General features: G+C 38.3%; 1 protein-coding gene across 1 annotated transcript in view; it reads right to left on the bottom strand.

Annotated features, from left to right (window-relative positions):
• Positions 1-17,273, bottom strand: part of Cyp4aa1 (Probable cytochrome P450 4aa1) — a 39,233-nt gene extending 21,960 nt beyond the window's left edge. The window contains exon 1 of the mRNA XM_073991171.1: positions 16,881-17,273. Coding sequence (XP_073847272.1) covers positions 16,881-16,898 — 18 coding nt within the window. The 5' untranslated portion in view covers positions 16,899-17,273. The remainder of the gene's footprint in view (positions 1-16,880) is intronic.
• Positions 17,274-20,532: the final 3,259 nt, after the last annotated feature.

The following is a 20,532-nucleotide window of genomic DNA, read 5'->3' as shown; positions in this document are numbered from 1 at the left end:
CTGACATTGAAAATGCTATAATGAAAACTAAAAAATAATACATCACCATGCAATCCAATAAGTCCAGAAGTGTAAAAATGCTGCCCCGACAAAATGGCTAAAATAGTCCACCCACTCATAGGAAAATCTGGGAAGAAGAAAATCTTCCAGAAGTCTGGTTAGAGGGCATAAAACTTCAAATTCCCAAAAAGGAGATCGTTTGCATTGCAAGAACCACAGTGGAATATAACTGTTATCAATACAATCAAATATATCCACCCAAATTATTTTAAATAGGATAAGTGCAACAATTGAATCTAAACTTCGTAAGCAACAGGTAGGATTTCGGGCAAAGTAAGTCGACCATTGACCTCATAAATACACTCCGAATTATAATGGAGCAAACAAAAGAATAGCAGACCCATATATATCTAGCCTTGGTTGTCTATACTACTGCTTTCGATAGCGTTTACCGACAAAAAAGGAGTATTCTAAACTCGCTTCCCATCCCTAACAACTTGATCAGTCTAATAAAATCGCAACACGAAGACATAAGTGCAGAGTTCTACACAATGGTCGCCTTTCAGAACTGTTCACTCCTATGTCGAGTGTAAGAAAAGGCTGCTTACTTTCCACTATTCTATTTCTGCTGGTCATCGACAATGTCCTCACTGATATGAGCGATCACAAAAATCGAGGAATTCAATGGACATTTATGGAGAATCTAGAGGACTTGTATTATGCAGACGGCATATGTCTTTTGTTCACCAAGCACTGCGATATACAGCCAGAAATTAATGACTTAGTAACAGTTAGTGCACTGTGGTGCAATGGTATGCACACCCGCCTTGCACACATAAGGTCGTGGGTTTCATTCCCCGGCCAGGAAACATCAAAACACTTTTCTACGGTGGCTAAATACCCCTCAGTAATGTTGGCGAATTTTCTGAGTATTTCAGCCATGTAAAACTTCTCTACAAAAGTGGTGTCTTAGACACGCCGTTCGGACTCGGCGATAAACTGTAGGTCCCATATCATTGAGCTAATATGAATCGGGGTGCACTCATTGATATGAGAGAAGTCTCCATTGTCCCTTATGGGATGTTTGTGGAACAATTAAAAAACACAGTTAGCGCAGGACTTCAGATTTATATAAGCAAAACCAAAGCAATAAACACAAAATCCACAAACACAAATCCCTTTTTTATTGGAGACGAACTGATCAAATTCGTGGAGAAATTATGTTATCTTGAAAGCGTAATTGGAATCGAAGGCGGAGCAGAAGCCGACATTGCAAATAGAATTGGTGATGCTAACGGGGCTTTCAGTCAACTACCAGTCATCAGAAAATCCTCATTAATATCAACGGATAGAAAATAAATATATTTAAATCGAACGTTTTATCCGTATTACTTTATGGATGTGAAACTTGGTTGACAACAGAAGCCTTAAACTCAAAGCTACAGTCATTTACAAATCGATATATAGCATGACTTCCGTATCGTCAGCTGCTTTGTGTTGTTTAAACTTCGTCAAAATATTTCAGTTGCACACTCATTCATTGTTCCTCGAAAATGCAACTAAATGCATCAGAAATAAAAAATGATACATGTTTGCTTTTAAGTACAACGGCGTTAAGAAACATAATACTTCGCAGATTTGCAGACATTTGTAAAGCAACTGATGATACGGAAGTCAGCCCGATCTTTAGCAAAGGTGCAATGCCTATCCAATAACAATCATCATAAAAAGGAGAAAATGGAACATTGAGGGAAAATAACATTGAACTATGCCGTCAAGCTCTACATTGGAATCCTCAAGGTAGCGGAAAAAGGAAGGCCTAAAAACTCCTGGAAAAGAAGTCTTATGAAGGAGTTAGAATCCATCGGAAAATCATGGAGCGAAATAAAAGCAATAGGAGATGACAGATGTTTGCAGAGACCCTATGCTCATCATAGGGTCTTCTTCTTTTCCGCTTAACTCCTTAAAGTTAATATAAAAGCAGTTGACAACTGTTATCACTTTTTGCCACTTACGATTATACAAAGTATAGGAAAATACCACATATCAATGCCTTCAGAGACGACATCGGTAGGATCTCTCCCTCTCTAGGCAAGAAGCCATTCTGAAAGGGAATGAAGGGGAAAGCAGAACTCTCCATCTTCATCCAGCGCCTCTAAAGACGGCTAGCTTTAGGGAGAAAATTCCTTGGTGGCTGTCACATAAATATGACTATAGATTCGTCGATAGAGATCGTAATATTGTGACGAAGAAGGATTTTTAGGGAGATTAGTTTGAAACTTGGCTGTCACATAAATATGACTATAGATTCGTCGATAGAGATCGTAATATTGTGACGAAGAATGATTTTTAGGGAGATTAGTTTGAAACTTGGGTTAATGAGGAGATTTGATGGCATGCATCCCAATATACACAAGAGATTTCTTCCAATAGATCGAACACCTCTCTTCAAACAGACAACCAATGAGGAAAACAAAAAAAAAAACAAATCCAGGAAGTAAATCTGGTCGTGCCCGAAGAACGCATGAAATGCTCAACAGCATCAAGAAACTTGTAGGATTGTGGGAGCTTGAAATCAAAAGATGGTGAATACGACAACCAAGCCGAAACCAACGCTGGTATTACCGGCTGAGTCGGGATCCTTACACATTAAAGCTGTGGGGGAGGAACAAATGGCATTGCCATATCCCGTGGCAACGATACCACAGAAGCCTGCAACCCTTCGACCTTAGCCTCTGATGTTGAGGCTAGGGTCCAAGCCGGTGTAGTACCATCTTTACAAACCAAAAATTATGACATCATTGCAAAGAACCGAGTAAATAGCCAGGTTGTTGGCACATCTTTCTCTGTGGGAAAGAAGTCAACCCCAGAATCTAAACCTTCCTCGCACCAACAAAATGTGAAAAGGATTAAGTCATCTGTAGGACTCTAACTCAATTTCTGAGTTACCGACAAAAATCGGTAAAATTAAAATGCTTATAAATTCGGGAATAACGATGTTTGTCGGTAAGTTAGCAAAGAATAAAAATTAGTCGTAAAATTCTACCGATTGCAAGAGTGTTGTCAACTTTTATTTTAATTTTTCATTCATAATTTTGCGTATTAATTTTACAGATTTTTTGTCGGTAACTCAAAAAATGAGTTAGAGAATCGCAATACTGATGGTGCTTAACCGACCCATGGCTCAGCAACCTGCATGTTCATTGTCTTCGCGTGTGAAAGCACCAACTAATGTCACTCATTAGAAGGCCGAGACAAACAAACACCTCGCGAGACCCATTTGGTGCTGCTGACCATACGAGAACTAGACCTCAGACCTCAGTCATTGACTAGACTTGTATGACGACGACCTCAGAGGACCTCCTTCTGGCAGTCATTGACAAAGCTGGCCCTGAAGGGAACATCAGCTATGATCATTGTCTGCTGGTAGAGGGTCTTCTGAGAATAGTCGTCTTATCTGAGAGCTTGGTCGTGCTTCGGCAGATCAAACCCTCATAAGGGAGTCAAAGTCGTTAGCTGTCGGAATGAAGAATCGAGACAATTCCTCACTCAGCTGTCACTCTTGCCGAAAGCGTGGGTTCCATCTCTAGTAATGGCGGTGGAATCATTATGCATCTAGGAATAATTACAGTAGCTCTTTTGAACCGTGCCGGGATAGAGAATTGATCAGTTTACCAGATTCCCATTCACGGCATGTCAAAATCGGTGAGATGTAATGTATGTAGGAAATAGGTAATGTTGCTGCCTCCTGATCCAGAACATCTCCCAGGGTATCTCCAACTTCTCCGTACGATTCAACGCCGTCGAAATACGAGACACTCTCCCCACTGAAGCAGCTACATTCCTAGTATTGAAGTTAGACCCAAAGCAAGATTAAGCAGAAAAACGAACTTGCAAACAGATCATATAACCGTTACAACAACAACGCGGTCCCTAGTCCCACCAACAGCAACAAACGAAGTACTTCACACCCCACGTTGCTGTTCAACGTCCCGGTAATGCTTTCCTGCAATTCAATTGCAATCACCTCCGTTCGCCGCTATCAAAGAAACAAAACTCACCGTCTCCTGTAGTTGGCAACGTTACGATAGTTACAAAGATTTACAGAAGGATAGTACTAGAAGCGGGATAGGAGGTGTTGGTTTCATTATAGGGACCTAACTTGGTTAAGGTTGACACTAGTGATCCAGTAGTGATGCAGTAAAGTGTTGAACTGCCGAGATAGGAGTGCTTAATGTGAACATACCGCCGATGAATAGTTGTACCTTGCATTTTATACCTACCGCTTTTGGAGGACACACATCACCATTGTAACAACCGATCTGATAAATAACGTGTCCTGGCAACTCATCATTTCGCGTGGATCAATCAACCCTCCTTCATTATCTCTGTTAGCAGACACCGTGCGTTATGCAGGCGATTGGCGAATGTTCAAAAAATTTCCCTGTTCAGTCTCTAAGATCCTCGGTTAGCTGAGAGAATTTTCCTGGGCATCATCCAATGACCAAATTTCACAGCAGAGACAACGAGACTAGCAAATAAGCGTGATGATCTGCATCGCGCGAACGCAGAAGGTGCAAGAGTTACGAAACTTACTCTTGGGTAGTAGACGAGTACAAGCGAAAAAAGTGGCTAGACCAACTGAAACATACAGCTACAGGATTAAGTAAATTATGGACAATGGTGAAATCACTCTCAAATCTGTGAAAGAAGGATTCGACGTGGCAGACCCACAGAGGTGCGCATGCCATTTTAAATTTATTGAGCACGCCGAGGAGTTTGCTACGCCATATAAAGGCCTTATCAGCCGAGGAGGTACCACCACAATTTACAATGAGAGACGTTGCCGACAATGTAGCAGACGTCACCTGGGGCGCGAAATCTTCGAAAGGTTTGGACCTTCCACGGTATCTCAATGCTAATGCTTAAACATGCTTCAATAGGCTGTAACCACAAATCTCCTGGAGTTAGTTGAGTAGGTTTGGTAGGACAGTTGAAAAGGTGCAGTATGGCCTATGCCGCCGCATGCTGAGATGTTTTGCCTGGTCCCATCGATCCTTGCCCTACAGGAATTCAGACAGCTGAACCATCACCAGCGTAATTGAGCTAAAACTACTGCGGGTTTTCGTGGCGGCTGACGCTCCTCAGATACGATAGATGGGAAAGGTTTTCCGAGAACTACATTCACACGATAGTTGTTTGTGGCAACTGGGGTTGCATCCTATTTAAACCTGTTGATCTACGAGGTTTACTCTTGTAACGTTGGACCTCTCTTTCTAGATCACGAAGATCCCTCCTGACATGCCACCACCATATGGTGAGTAGGATGGCTGTCGCGGTAACACCCGAGCAAGTACTGCAACGAAAGCATGTCATTGTGTTGCTGTACTGAAAGAATCTTTGTATCCTCATGTAGATGGTCCACTGAAGACATGAGCAGGCACCATGCTGCAGTTCTCAGGGCAGCGTTCTGATAGGTTTGAATATTCTTCCATCACGTTGCACTAATAGACAGACCCACCTATCGCGTTCTATGTGGTCAACAAGGTTTCTTTATAAGCACTCCCAGTGCTTCCGGCTAGGGATTTGATCTCAGCTTGTCGCAGATAGCTGTGAAATGCGCGTACGACATGAATATGCTATCTATCGAATGTGACCCCTAGAATTCTGGTATAGTTTGTGCTCGAAATTCAGCTACCATCGACCATGACATTCAACTCTGTTCTCACATCTGCCGTCCATGTGGTGAACAGAGTGGCGGTAGATTTAGTAGCGGATGTAGCACGTGGAAAAACGTGGTAAGATCAGTCAAATAGGAGTTCAGCCTTCCACAAATGACATCAGGGAAGGTACCTGACGCCAACCAAGATCGTACAATCATCTTGTTACTGAATTCCACGTACGAATGGCACCCACAGATATAATTGACTTATTATTTGCCTTCTGTCGCTAGTAGCAAAGATTCTTGAGGCATGATGTTAATAAGCTGTTACCAAGTTTCCCAACATCAGCGTATATATGTGGACGCCAGTCGTTTGTGGAATTCAGAAATAAAAAGCGGAAGATCCGTAGAGTGAAGCAGGGATAACCCGAGTTTGGAATCTCCGAAACTGTTTAACATTTACCTTTCTGAAATTCCACAACCTCCAAACCAAATACAGTCAGCCATACATGTGGATGTCTGTACGTTCTTGGCGTCGGGTCTATCGTTGATTGCATATGTAATATTTTAAATGCTTCTTCCATCTGAGGAATTTAAAAATTCTGATAAATCTACTCCCACACTGTTCAACACTGGACATATGAAAGGAAACGTTGTTTGGGAAATTTTGCCAAGCATTTCAGAATGCTTAAAAGTGAAATGTATACGTATTTGTGGACTATAGCAAAATGAAAGAATAGATTTTTCATCTCCCGAAGAACCCTAAATGTCCATTCAACGTAAACATACATTTATATTATATTTTAGAACACAACCCGTTACCAGATAATTTGGTTCCCTTTCATCTAGAACTACAGATTTCAGTTGTTATACATAATAAAATTATTATAAATAATATAAAGAATGTCTACCTCTTATTCTTCTTCTTCAAAAATACGTTATACATTTTCACGGACACGTCGTCAACAGTTTTATTTATCAGTCATTCAAATCATGGAGTGTGCGTCGTTTTTTCTTTATTTGTCAATAATCTAACAATTTTAGGAATTGCATACATATCTCATCAGGTACATAGGAGTACATGGTAAGAAAACAACAACAATTACAACAACACTAATTCATTTACTTATTTGAATTAACGGGAAGATGCAAATTTGAAAAGTAAATAATTATCAGCTAACCAAAACCCCATAATAGTTATTCTTAGCCAAGGAGAACGAAAGAGGAATGGAGAGGGATGCGAGATGCAGAGGTCAAGGTGTCAATGAATGAGATTTTGTTTGTGATGTTCCCAGTGTTTAACGAGAACATGATGTGGTGGTGGAGCTGCTGCTGAATCTACCCGATCAAACCGCACCAATGGTAACATCGAAATCTAATGATGTTTAGATGGGATGATAGAGATGATGGTAACAATTGAATGTGTAAATAATCTAATGGTCATCTAATATGATAAACAATGTTGTTGTAGTTTTGTGTTGTGTTTCGGTATTTTTGAATAGATTGAATTCATGGATAATTTATATTACTAAAAAACTTCCGGGAAAGATCACAAGAATTTGTCATAATATCGATGTCAATTATGCAGAGCAGTGGTATTCAGAAATTAATTAGGTAGGGAAATTCAATTTATCTTCAAGTCCCTTTCCCCAAAAAATTTAAACATCAAATTAAATCACAAATGGAATTAAATACATACTGCGAATTTAAACTAAAAAAAAATTGGAATAACAATATCATCCACCCATCTAAGCGAAAGATGATGACAATGGAAGCGACTGAGTCCACGCTTACCAGCAACGATGTACCACTAGCTTTCCGCCGAGGGCATTGACACAAGGAAACTGCTCGGATACAGGTGTACGCTTTAAGCACGCTTTATTTCGAGACAAACACTTTGAGATATTTGAACATGAGACCGTGATCATCAAGAATGAATCTACTGTTATAACACTTTTTTATGATTATTTTCACAAGGAGTTTATAAAGGAAGTAGGTTTATCAAATGTACATATTTTTATACCCTCAGCCTTTAGGCTAAAGAGGGTATTTACACTTTGATACGACCAAAAATGTGCCTCATCGAAATAATGGTTTTAGACCCCAAGTATGTTTGTACGATATCCGTTTCAGACAATTTTGAGTAGATCTAGCAATGTCCGTCCGTCTGTCTGTCTGTCTGTCTGTCTGTCCGTCTGTCTGGCTGGCTGGTGCGCACGATAACTCTCGAACGGATCAATCGAATCGGTTCAAATTTTGGGTATCGAAATATTTTGTCCAGATTTGATTTAAGTTCGAAGATGGACCATATAGGTCCACTCCTTAAGGTACCTCCCCCACAAATGTTCAAAAATTGTCGCAAAACTTGTGCGCACGATAACTCTTGTAGGGAATAACCGATTTGGTCCATACTTTGCACATCGTGTAATTTCTACCAAACTTAGATGAGGTTCCAATATGGACTCAATCGGTCCACTCCTTCGGGTACCTCCCACACAAAATTTCGGAAAAGTTCGGTTTAGGACCTGGTCTCGAATCTCTTTGATTTTTGTTTACGCAAGTTGTATTCGCTGTCCTTTATACTACGCTGTAAGTTTCATTAAGGGCAAGTCCATACTTCCTGAGAAAATAGCCTGAAAGTTACAAAAAACCCTATGACACCGTGTGTAGTGGTTGGAGCGCAAGATAACTCTCGAACGGATCTGCCGATTCGGTCCAAAATTTGGCTTTCGTAATATTTTGTCCAAACTTAGTTCAAGTTCAAAGATGGATTATATCGGTCCACTCCTTCCGGTACCTCGCCCACAAAAGTTCGAAAATGTTCGGAAAATTTGTGCGAACGATAACTCTTGAAGGAAGTAAACGATTTGGTCCATGCTTTGCACATTATGAAATTTCTACCAGACTTAAATGAGGTTCCAATATGGACTCAATCGGAAAACTCCTTCGAGTACCTCCCACACAAAATTTCGGAAAAGTTCAGTTTAGGACCTGCTCTCGAATCGCCTTGGTTTTTGTTGTTACATCTTGTATTCACTGTCCTCTATACGAAGGTACAAGTTTCCTCAGGGGCAAGTCCATACTTCCTGAAAAAATAGCCTGAAAGTTGAAAAACAAACCCTATGACACCATGTTTATGGGTGGAAGCGCAAGATAATTCTCGAACGGAAATTCCGATTCCGGCCAAAATTTGGGCTCGTAATATTGTTTCCAAACTTAGTTGAAGTTCGTAGATAAGCCATATCGGTCCACTCCTTCAGGTACCTACCCCACAAAAGTTCAAAAATATTCGGAAAAATTGTGCGCACGATAACTCATGATGGGAGTGACCGATTTGGTCCATACTTTACACATTCTCATAATATGTACCAGATATAGATAAGGTTCGAATATGGACTATATTTGTCTACTCCATCCCGTACCTCCCACACAAAATTTTGGATAAGTTCACTTTAAGACACCTTCTATTGAATCACTTTGATTTTTGTTGAAGCAACTTACATTCGCTGCCACAATTACGATGGTAAAAGTTGTTTCAGGGGCAAGTCCATACTTCTTGAGAAAACAGCCCGAAGGGTGTAAAAACCCCCTATGGCACCCCCATGGTCTATGACGGTCCATTCCTTTAAGTACCTTTTCCGCAATATTTTTGAACTTTAATCCTAATCAACATTTTTGTCGGTTCATACGACCAAAATTTTGAAACCCCCTAAATACATAAGTTTATTGTGAAAAAGTGTTTTAATTTGCACAGGCTGAGGGTATATCTCTGTCGGCAAAGCCGACTGATACTTTTTAACTTGTTTAATTATACCTTCAGCATTTATGCTAATGCTGTCTGGCTTGTGCGCACGATAACTCTCGAACGGATGAACCGATTTGGTCCAAAATTTGGCTTTCGTAATATTTTGTCCAAACTTAGTTCAAGTTCGAAAATGGGTTATATCGGTCCACTCCTTCCGGTACCACCACAAAAGTTCGGAAAATTTGTGCGCACTATAACTCATGAAGGGAGTAACCGATTTGGTCCATACTTTGCACATCGTGAAATTTCTACCAGACTTAGATGAGGTTCTAGTATGGACTCAATCGGTCCACTCTTTCGGGTACCTCCCACACAAAATTTCGGAAAAGTTCAGTTTGGGACCTGTTCTCGAATCTCTTTGTTTTTTGTTGTTGCAACTTGTATTCACTGCCCCGCTTACGACGGTACATGTTTCATTAGGGGCAAGTCCATACCTCCTGAGAAAATAGCCTGAAAGATGCAAAAAAACCCCTATGACACCGTGTGTAGTGGTTGGAGCGCAAGATAACTCTCGAACGGATCAACAGATTTTGTCCAAAATTTGGCCGTTATAATATTTTGTCCAAACATAGTTTAAGTTCGAACATAAGCCATATCCGTCCACTCCTTCAGGTACCTCCCCCACAAAAGTTCAAAAATTTTGGGAAAGATTGTTCGCACTATATCTCTTGAGGGAATGACAGATTTGGTCCATACTTTACACATACTAATATATCTACCAGATATAGATCAGGTTCGAATATGGACCATGTTGGACCAAAATTACGGATAAATTCACTTTAAGTCCTGCTCTCGAATCACTTTGATTTTTGTTGAAGCAACTTGCATTCGCTGCCTCAATTACGGTACGGTAAAAATGTTTTCAGGGGCAAGTCCGTACTTCTTGAGAAAACAGTCCGAAATGTGTACTAGTCCATAAGTTATACGATGACCCATTGAAATGACTAGTGGCCGCGATATCGAAAAGATATGACTCCCAAAATAAATTCACTTCCATAATGGACTATGTTGGTCCATTACTTTAAGGGGTTACGTCTACCTGTCACTTTCAAAAAATCGAAAAAAATATTATTGGCTAATTTTGAAGTACAGGTAGTATAGAGTATGCCGCAAAAAATGTCAACTCGATCGGAGCAAAATTGCCTGAGATATGAGCTTTGGAAGGGAACAATTTATTGTGATTTGTATGAAGCGTGGAAACTTTAAACGCGTGTTTCTCGAAATGACATTTTTGAAGTCGGTGCCAACGATAGCTCTAAAATGAATAGACCGATCTTTATATGGTTTGGTGAGCTTATTATATTCATAAAAAGCTTGTATTTAAGCGAGACAGATTTTTTAAAAATTTTTTTTTGCCCGAATTTTGGGCGAAAGATGGTAGTTTTTTTGCGTTAAAAAGAAATTTTGACTTTGACAGCTCAAAATTTTTTTAAAATAGATTTTTTTTAAAATTCTCTTTCGCTTAAAGACAAAATTATTAGGTTCTTAAAACGCCCACAAAAATAAACGAAGATCGGCCCACCCGTTTTCGAGCTATCGTTGGTACCGCAAAAAAGGGTAGCCATTTACCACAAGACTATGCAATATTTTTCAACAACAAGTATTTTAAGATGTGTTCTTTCAGGTTGTAAAAAGCTCTACTTAAAAATATTAATAGTTTCTTTGAAAAAATTCATGAAAAATTAGTTTTTTTGGCCTGCACAACTAGGGATAACCCCTTAAGTACCTACTCTGCACCACCTTCGAACTTTAATCCTAATCTATATTTTCGTCGGCAAGTTCAAATGTCCAAAGAAGGCCACAAAATAATGAAAAGACCATAAATACATTCGCTCTGACCGTAGATGAAAGTTTCAATTCACATAGGCTGAGGGTATATCTCTGATACTTTTTTACTTGTTTTACATACACTTAACCACTTTCTTAGATTATTCAATTTTCGAAAGACAATAACTTTCCTCCGAAGGTTCTTCTGTTTTTTTTATAACTGTGCTTCACATTTAATTGTTCCCACAAACATCCCATAAGGGACAAGGGAGACTTCTTTCATATCAATGAGTGCACCCCGATTCCTATTAGCTCAATAATATGGGTCCTACTTTTTATCGCCGAGTGCGAACAAAGTGTCTTAAGGCCCCACTTTTAGGGAAGTTTTACTGTATGGAACCGAAATTTGGATGCTCAATTCCTCTGGTGATAGAAAATTGGAAGTCTTCGAAATATGGATTTACATACGAGTACTGAAAATACCATGATTTCTAATGAAGTATTAAGAGGAATGAATGTAAGCCGGCAATTTATAACAACAATAAAAAGATACAAAATAACGTATTACGAAACAACAAATACAACATTTTACAATCAATTTTAAAAGCAAAAATTGAAGGAAGACGGGCTAGAAAAAGGTATAAAATATCCTGACTCAAAAACATCATGGACTGGACGAAACTGATCTACCGAATGCTGCAAAAAACAAAGAGGTGACAATCATTATATACTAACATAATAATAAAAATGGGATAAATGTTACAAAAATTAATTGAACGAAGATCATTTTTTAATATTAATTTTAATTAATTTCTCGTTGCAATCGACCTTAATGACCTTTTTGCATTGCCGCTGCGATTTTTATCCGGGACGTTACATAGCTTCTGATATTTGAGTGACATTTAAACCTCTTTTTTCTGCCGCAACATTATTAGATGAAGGTGATTCTCCCTCCAAAGCATGTTCAGAGGCAATAGAAAATAAATTATCATTGCTAATTGTTTCATCGTATGAGGTTAAGAACTCAAAAATGTACTCTTTACGAGATCCAAAGTCACATATATTATTTTTGTATAACGCAAATCAAAACAAAATCTATTGAAAAACAAGAAACAAGGGAACTGATGAGGTTCTGTGGCGAGATCCGAAACTATAGTCTTCCCTGCCTTACCCCTTGGTAAACATCGCCAATTTTTCCCACTAATAAATTAAAGTTGTTTTAATAAAATATTAAAACAACGACTATGAGATTAAGCCTGACTACTTCTTTAAGTAATTAATAGCATCTTTCATAGCCCTTTTTTGCATTGTCGCTGCGATTTTCATCCGGGACGTATTTGAGTGACATTGGACGATATTTGAGTGACATTTAAACCTCTTTTTTCTGCGGCAACATTATTAGATGCAGGTGATTCTCGCTCTAATATATGTTCCGAGGCAATAGAAAATAAATTATCATTGCTAATTGTCTCATCATATGAGGTTAAGAACTCAAGAATGTACTCTTTACGAGATCCAAAGTCGCATATATTATTTTTTATAACGCAAATCGAAACAAAATCGAGGCATTAGTGTACATTACGGTTATGACTCTTTTACAACCTCGTATACCTGCATCATATTTTGATGAGTTTTACTAAGGTTAGTCCCGGTCCAAACTAGAGTTATTTCATTGAAAAAATTTCATGAAATTTTGCGTGCTTAGATCGAGTTTCACACTAAAGTATTTTTATGATATTGCTGCAATGGGGAACTCGATCTAAGAACGCCTAATTTCATGAAATTATTTCATTGAAATTACTCTAGTGTGACAATAAAAGTAGAAAATATCACCTTTCTAATGGTGTAAAGTAAGTTCTCGTAGGTGATCAAACAACGAAGATATTACAATAGTCGCAAATAAAACCCACATTTTCATTCTTGCGATTTTAATTATAATGACGAATATCACAGCTTTGGTTGGGGACTTTCCAAAAGCAAAGCCTGACTATGAAAGTAGAAGATCCCATTTTTACAATGATGCAACCAAGTCGGCGTAGGTTACTAACTAACGGAGATATCGTAATAGTCGGTAATACATCCCATTTTTCCATTTTTTTTTTTTTGGAAATCACGCTACAGGTCGCAATTTTGATCGGATCGTCACGAAGTTTTGGGTGTTGATGTGGGTCCCGGAGGGGAAAAAGCTTATTGATTTTGGTGATGGTCGGATAATAATTAGGGCAATAATTAGAGCAAAAAAGTTATTTGGAGAAAAAGTCTACATTTTATCCCAAAGCAAATATCTCAGCGTCTATAAGGGGTATATAAAAAGCAAAACTTGGCAATGAAAGAAGAAAATATCACCTTTGAAACGATGTAACGTAGGTTGTCGTAGGTGGTCACACAACGAAGATATCGCAATAGTCGCTAATAGAACCCAACTTTTCATTTTTGCGATTTTAATAATAATGACGGATATCACACCTTTGGTTGGGGACCTTTTAAAAGCAAAGCCTGACTAAGAAAGTAGAAAATCTCATCTTTAAAATTATGCAAATTAGGATGGCGTAGGTGGTCAAATAATAGAGATATCGCAATGGTCGGTAATGCACCCCTTTTTTCCACTTTTTCTGCAATCACACTACCGGTCGGAATTTTAATCGGATCATCACGAAATTTTCTCACAGAGAGAGAAGCCTATTGATTAATTATTTTGGTTCAGTTCGCCTTAAGTCATTTGGTGAAAAAGCCAGATAGGTGAAAACTTTCGTATCTCCGTAAAAGAAATGTTTTCGAGTGAAAAGATTATGCACAGGGGTAGTGGTGTAGGGTATCACATAGTCGGACCCGTACCGACTATAACCTTTTCTCACTTGTTTCGAATATTTTTGTGGGTTTTTTTTTTGCATTTTGTATAGTATTGCCTGTTATCTGTCATTTCACGCTTATAAAGAAAGCTTCATTTTACCTATGCTTTTCCACGCAATTAGCCTAAAACCCAAGCTATTCAAAAAAATCGAATTTTTTGTAGTTTTCGACTTTTGATGAAAAATTTAAATATGCGATAAAATTTAATCATAAATGTTAGAATCATATAAAGTCAGGGATTTGTTAGGAATATAGTAAGAGTATTTTCTCAATCAAAACCAAGGGATTGGCATGTAAGGATACACCTATCCCAGCAAAAAAAGTCATTACCAAGTAATGACTTTATTCAGTAAATTTTGGCAATAGTAACTACTTACAAATTGACCGTAAAAGTAATTATTTTTGCATGGGAGTGTCATAGGAAGGAAGTACTTCCTTAAAAATGTTTTTTTTAAGTACATATTTAACCACATACCGGTAGTCGAATAAAAGCTAAAAAGCATATGTTATATTTTTGGAACAACTGATGTGAAATATATTCAAATTTGCCACTCCACATTTTTTTGTTTTTTTTTTTCTTTTCTTTCGCTCTTCCTGATTTTGAACACACGAACTTCTGATTTGTAGCCGAACACACTATAGTCCGGTCAAAATAGACATTGAAATAGCAAAAATTCCCACAAAGCTGAATTTTGGTGGAGAGCTAGGGTTTGTCATTAGAAGCAACGTCCTAAAAGTCCCCATCGATCCCATGTGTGCAAAAAAAAAATTATTCGGGGTCAAAGGTCAAAATTTTAGGGTTTTTAGGTTTTCGGATTTATTTTCTGAAAACGGTTGATCTAATCAAAAAGTGACTAAAGTAAATATTGTAGACAGAAAAATTATCTACAAGTTTGACCCTTATAATTTTTTTCTTAAAAGGAACCATTCTTGAGATATAGCTGTTCTAAAAAACATATGATTTTTATGCACTTATAAGGGAAATATGCACATATTCAGACGAACCGGCTAAAATAAGCGAAGTAATCGGGTCTGTCCCCTAAAAAATATATATTTTCTTGAAGAGCGAAACTATAGCTATCTTCTAAAAAATATTCCAACAAAATCGGAGTGTGTTTAGTGGAGTTATTCAATGTTACAGTCATTTTATGCAAAAATAGCCCATTTAACCCACATGTATAATCGAAAGCCCAACGGGAACGACCCCAACGAAAACACCGATTTTTTTTCAAGTTTTGTCCGAAGATAGGGTTTGTTGCGCTGATTACGGAAATGTATAATTTTCAACGGTTGCGGATCCGGTTCGACCGTTATTCGACCCGAAAGGCCAAATTTAAAAACCGGGTTAGACCCGGTTCTACTGAACCGATTACTGCAAAGTGGATATCGTTTGAAAGCTTACGGAAGTATCTAACACATAGTGTCGTTACTTTACTTTTACGGTTCGCCTCATAATGTGCTTACGCAGCTAATTCTTTATTTGACCTTTAGATCGCGATATCTCGAAAATGGTAAGTATTTTTTTAAGAATCATAAAGACCATTCTTATAGACAATTATTGAATCTACAACTTTTACTTTAGCCGGCTTTTGCTAAGTCTTACCGTTTTTGAGAAAAATTAAAAAAACTGAATAATGCCTCCAAAAATGACCTTTGACCCCGAATAACTTCTTTTGCACACATGGGATCGATGGGGACTTTTAGGACGTTGCTTATAATGGCTAAATCTAGCTCTCCACCAAAATTCAGCTTTGTGGGAATTTTTGCTATGTCCCCCTTATGCATGTCTATTTTGACCGGACTAACTAGGCCACTCATACGAATAGTAAGAGTTGTTGAAACACATCCATGTACATCAAATTTTTTTCGTAATTTTGTGAACAAAAAACACCCATGCCGACGATGAGCTTTGAACCCACAACCCTAGGATTTGTGCCACCGTACTCATTACTTATTAAGTAAGTGGTAAGTATGGAAGTAATTAGTTATGTGTAAACCATTATATATCTACTACCAGATAATGCGGAGTGTAGTGAGCACTCATTACTCCGTAATGCATGAAGTAATGGCATGTGCTTACCAAATTTTTGCTGGGATATTACCCTCCAAAGTTTTTGGCACTTTTAAAAGAAGGTCCGATTGCAGGAAAACTATACGCTTAGAGAAAAAAGTTATTTTTTAAAAAATGTTTAAAAAGGCTCAAAAATATAATTTTCATAAACAATTTTCTTTGAAACTAAATATTTAAGTTGTATGTATTGCAAGCCTACGAAATTAATTTGGAAAAGTGGTTTAAACCTTAAAATGCCCAAAACAGAATACACCTATATATTGAAAGGAGCAATTTTCGGCTAACGAAATGAATCATTAAACATTTTTTATCTAAAATTACTGGTTTTACCAAGTTCTTATTTTTATACGCAAACTTGTGATACAGAAATCCGATGTCCTTTAGAATAAACACATTTGGCAGTATTTGTGATTTTTTAACAAAGTCCTTGCTGTAAAATTTTTATTTTCATAAATTTCTCAATCCGTAGAAAAATATACACATATATTTCACAACAGTTATTTTTTATTCTATTCCCTTATATTTATGAAACAATTTTTTTTAATACACTTTATAGTCCTTTAACAGTTTTGGTGTTGTTTTTAACAAATTCAATAGAAAACATTTTTAAATTTTATTCAAGTTTCTAAATTTCTTTCATTAGTTTCTTATTTATTTGAATTTTTGTGTTTGTTTTTTTTTTTTATTTAAAAAATTGTCTTTTCTATTTAATTTTCAAGACTCACCACTTTTTGCACAAACATATTTTTTTATTTATTTAAAAGAATATTAATTTTAGCACTTTTTTCATACACTGTTACAGCAACAACAAATTTTTGGCACTGAAATTCCTTTTTATTATCCGTTTTGTTATCGATATTCGCTGTTGTGTGTATCTTTCCGTTTAATTTTTGCACTTCGTTTAATTACGACGATATTACGTGAGATTTACACCCGCTTAATGTTGTATCTTAAATGTCGAACTTCTAATCTTGTATCTCGTATTTATAAAAAATGTACGAAAATAGTGCGGCGCTACGCAAGTGTCACTCACCAACGCTGGCGTCGACGAAGGCGGCACTATGGGGAAAAGGGAACATTGATTGTTACGGTGATAACTTTTTGCGTACTTTGTGGATTTGTTTGTATAGACAGATAGATGAGAGTGAGTGAGTGAGTGAATGAATGTGTGTTGTGGGGGAATATATCTTGGCTATGTTGTTGTATTTTTAAGCTCGGCTCTAAGTTATATATGTGTATTAGCAGATGTGTATTAAGAAGAAATTAAAAAATTGTAAGTAAAATTCTGACTTGTATAGGAATATTAATTACTATTGGTCTGATGGGTTTATATGCTTTTTATGTTTTTAATTATAATGGAAATGAAAATATTATGAAGAATTGTTAGGACTTTTCCAAAAACTATGATTAAAAAACATTTTTTCGATACATAGTAGACGCTGATTTTATTTACGAGGAATCCGTTTATCCAACCAAATCGTCTTAATCAGCTGATCGGGCGGCTTCAAACATTTCGACCGGTAGACCATCCGCTTCTGCTGCACTATTATTCTTCCACCGATTAAATTAAGTGTTTTAAACACTCTAAACTATAGTTTGGATTTGGTTTTGGGTTAACGTCCATATCATCAGTACACTTTCTGTGTCAGTAACCACTTTCTATTCTTCATCGTTGCAGTTAGAATATGTCTGCCCCGGAAAAACCGGGTTCTAGTCGTCTCTACTAGGGATAACGACATCTATATCGTCAAATCTCAGGAATGGTGATATATTGGTTCACATTGATACCTGATTCATTCAGGATACATCCATGCCCATAGGCACAATCGCGCCAAATATTCTGTTCACGCAGCCTTAGGGCCTATCTAAGACTGACCCTTCCAACGCTGGATGGAGTAGCCCTAAAGCTCTCTGTAGAGGCAAATACCTCGGCATTATCCTGGACCATCAACTAACGTGGAAAAGGAATGTCGATGAACATGCCATGAGAGGTCTTATAGCCCTTTATTCATGCAAGAACTCCATTGTTAAGAGTTGGGGATTGAAACCACAGGTCATCCATTGGATTTTTACGACCATAGTTCGCCCTATTCTTACTTATGGTTCTTTGGTATGGTGGAATGCATTGAGTAAGACATCCTTTCTCCATAAAATAAATACAGTTCAAAGAGCGGCATCACTTTTAATTACCGGTGTCATGAAAAGCACTCCTCAATGTGCTACTGGATCTTCATCCGTTGAATCTCGTGGTGCAAGAGCTGGCAACAAAGAGTACTCTCCGACTCAAGGAGATAAATTCATGGTGCAACTCTGAATATGACCACGCTGCTATTCTGAGGTGATCTGAACTGTCAGTGGGATCGGAGGTAATCAGTAATTATATATCACCACAATTGCACTTCGACGAAATAGATGTTCGAATACCCAACAGAGAGGTCAAGATGGAAAGGGGAACAATAGCAGGCGTCTACTGCGATACCCTTAATCTACGGCTCCCGTACAAGTTAGACGAAAATTGTAGTGCCTTCCAAGCCGAAATTTTTGCGGTCATGAAAGCAGCAGAGTTGATAAGAAACATGGAAGGGGAGATAGTTGGATAGTCAAGCTGCCCTTAAATCACTTAGATCCCACTCAATCAAGTCTGCTGCAGTTTTACACTGCAGGGATGTTTTGGAGGCCCTAAGATCCATCGTTACTTTGTGCTGGGTCCCGGGGCATTGCGACATCGAGGGAAATGCCGAAACGGATGAACTGACCCGTTGCGGACATTGAAATCGACAACTCAATCAAGCCACCCTTGTGCCACTTCGTGCGGCAGTAAAAACAAAGGACAGGCTGGTCAGATTTGGCACAACGAACCCGGCTGTATGGTGTCCAAAGCAATCTGGCCCACACTCTTTAAGCGAAGGACCACATCTCTACATTCCATGGGAAAATCCGACCTGAAACTAACTGTAGGAGTAATTACGGGTCACTGCAGAGTAAGGGAAATGTCTTGCAAATGGGAAGGGGGTGATTATGTTGACGACTGCAGGTTGTGCGAGGATGAGGAGGAGACGGAGACGATCGAACACCTACTATGCCGATGCCCAATGCCCAATGCTCTTGACCCGTAGAATAAAAATACTCCTAAATACTCCAGTTGGAAGAACTTAGCAGAAACTTTTTGTGTCTGCAAAAAGGAGGCCAACCTTCGTGACATACACAACTTACACGAAGTCATTCAGAGTAGCGCAATTTTTGGACACTTATCTTTTTTACGACGGAGCCAAGGTCATAAACTGCTAAAATCAGAACACATGAACAACTTCATTATCTTCATCTATGCAATTGATACTGAGATTATTGTAAAAGCAGTGACTATATACGAATTCGAGGAAGATTTCTTAGCACCTTCATAGCAGCAGTAGGCAAAGGCAGGAAGACCGTATATGTATGCACTTATAAAAAATAATCAGGGCAATCATGAATGAGAATTCCGTGCGGAATTTGTCGTTTTCTCCAATTTCACAATGTTTATACCGTCAGTATTTATGCTAACGAGGAGAGTATATACACTTTCATACGGGCGAAATGTGCCTCATCAAAATAATGGTTTTAGACCCCAAGTATGTTTGGACGAAATGCATTTCAGACAATTTGGAGTTGATTTAGCCATGTCTGTCCGTCAGTCTGGCTGGCTGGGGCGCACGATAACTCTCGAATGGATCAACCGATTCGGTCCAAAATTTGGCTTTCGTAATATTTTGTCCAAACTTAGTTTAAGTTCAAAGATGGGTTAAATCGGGCCACTCCTTCCGGTACCTCCCCTACAAAAGTTCGAAAATGTTCGGAACATTTGTGTGCACGAAGGACTTAGATGAGGTTCCTATATGGATACAATCGGTCCACTTCCTCGGGTACCTCCCACACAAAATTTAGGAAAAGTTCAGTTTAGGACCTGCTCTGCCTTGATTTTGTTTGTAGCAACTTGTGTTCACTGCCTCTCACACTATGGTACAAGTTTCATCAGGGGCAAGTGCATACTTCCTGAGAAAACAGCCTGAAAGGTGCAAAAAACCCTTATGACAGTGTGTGTAGTGATTTGAGCGCGAGATAACTCTCGAACGGATCTGCCGATTCGGTTCAAAATTTGGCCTTCGTAATATTTTGTTCAAACTTAGTTTACGTTCGAAGATAAGCCATATCAGTCCACTCTTCGCAGCACCTCCCCCATAATAGTTCAAAAATTTTCGGAAAAATTGTGCGTACCACAACTCTTGAAGGGAGTGACTGATTTGTCCATACTTTACACATCCTTATATACTCGTATCTACCAGATATACAGAGGGTTATCATGAATAAAAATTCCCTGCGGATTTTTTCCCTTTCCCCAAT

Source organism: Musca autumnalis, unplaced genomic scaffold (genome assembly GCF_047663935.1).
Source record: "Musca autumnalis isolate F117 unplaced genomic scaffold, ASM4766393v1 scaffold_5, whole genome shotgun sequence".
Classification (NCBI taxonomy): domain Eukaryota; kingdom Metazoa; phylum Arthropoda; class Insecta; order Diptera; family Muscidae; genus Musca; species Musca autumnalis.
The sequence above is the reverse complement of the archived record's forward strand: the minus strand, read 5'-3'. Positions and strand labels throughout refer to the sequence as shown.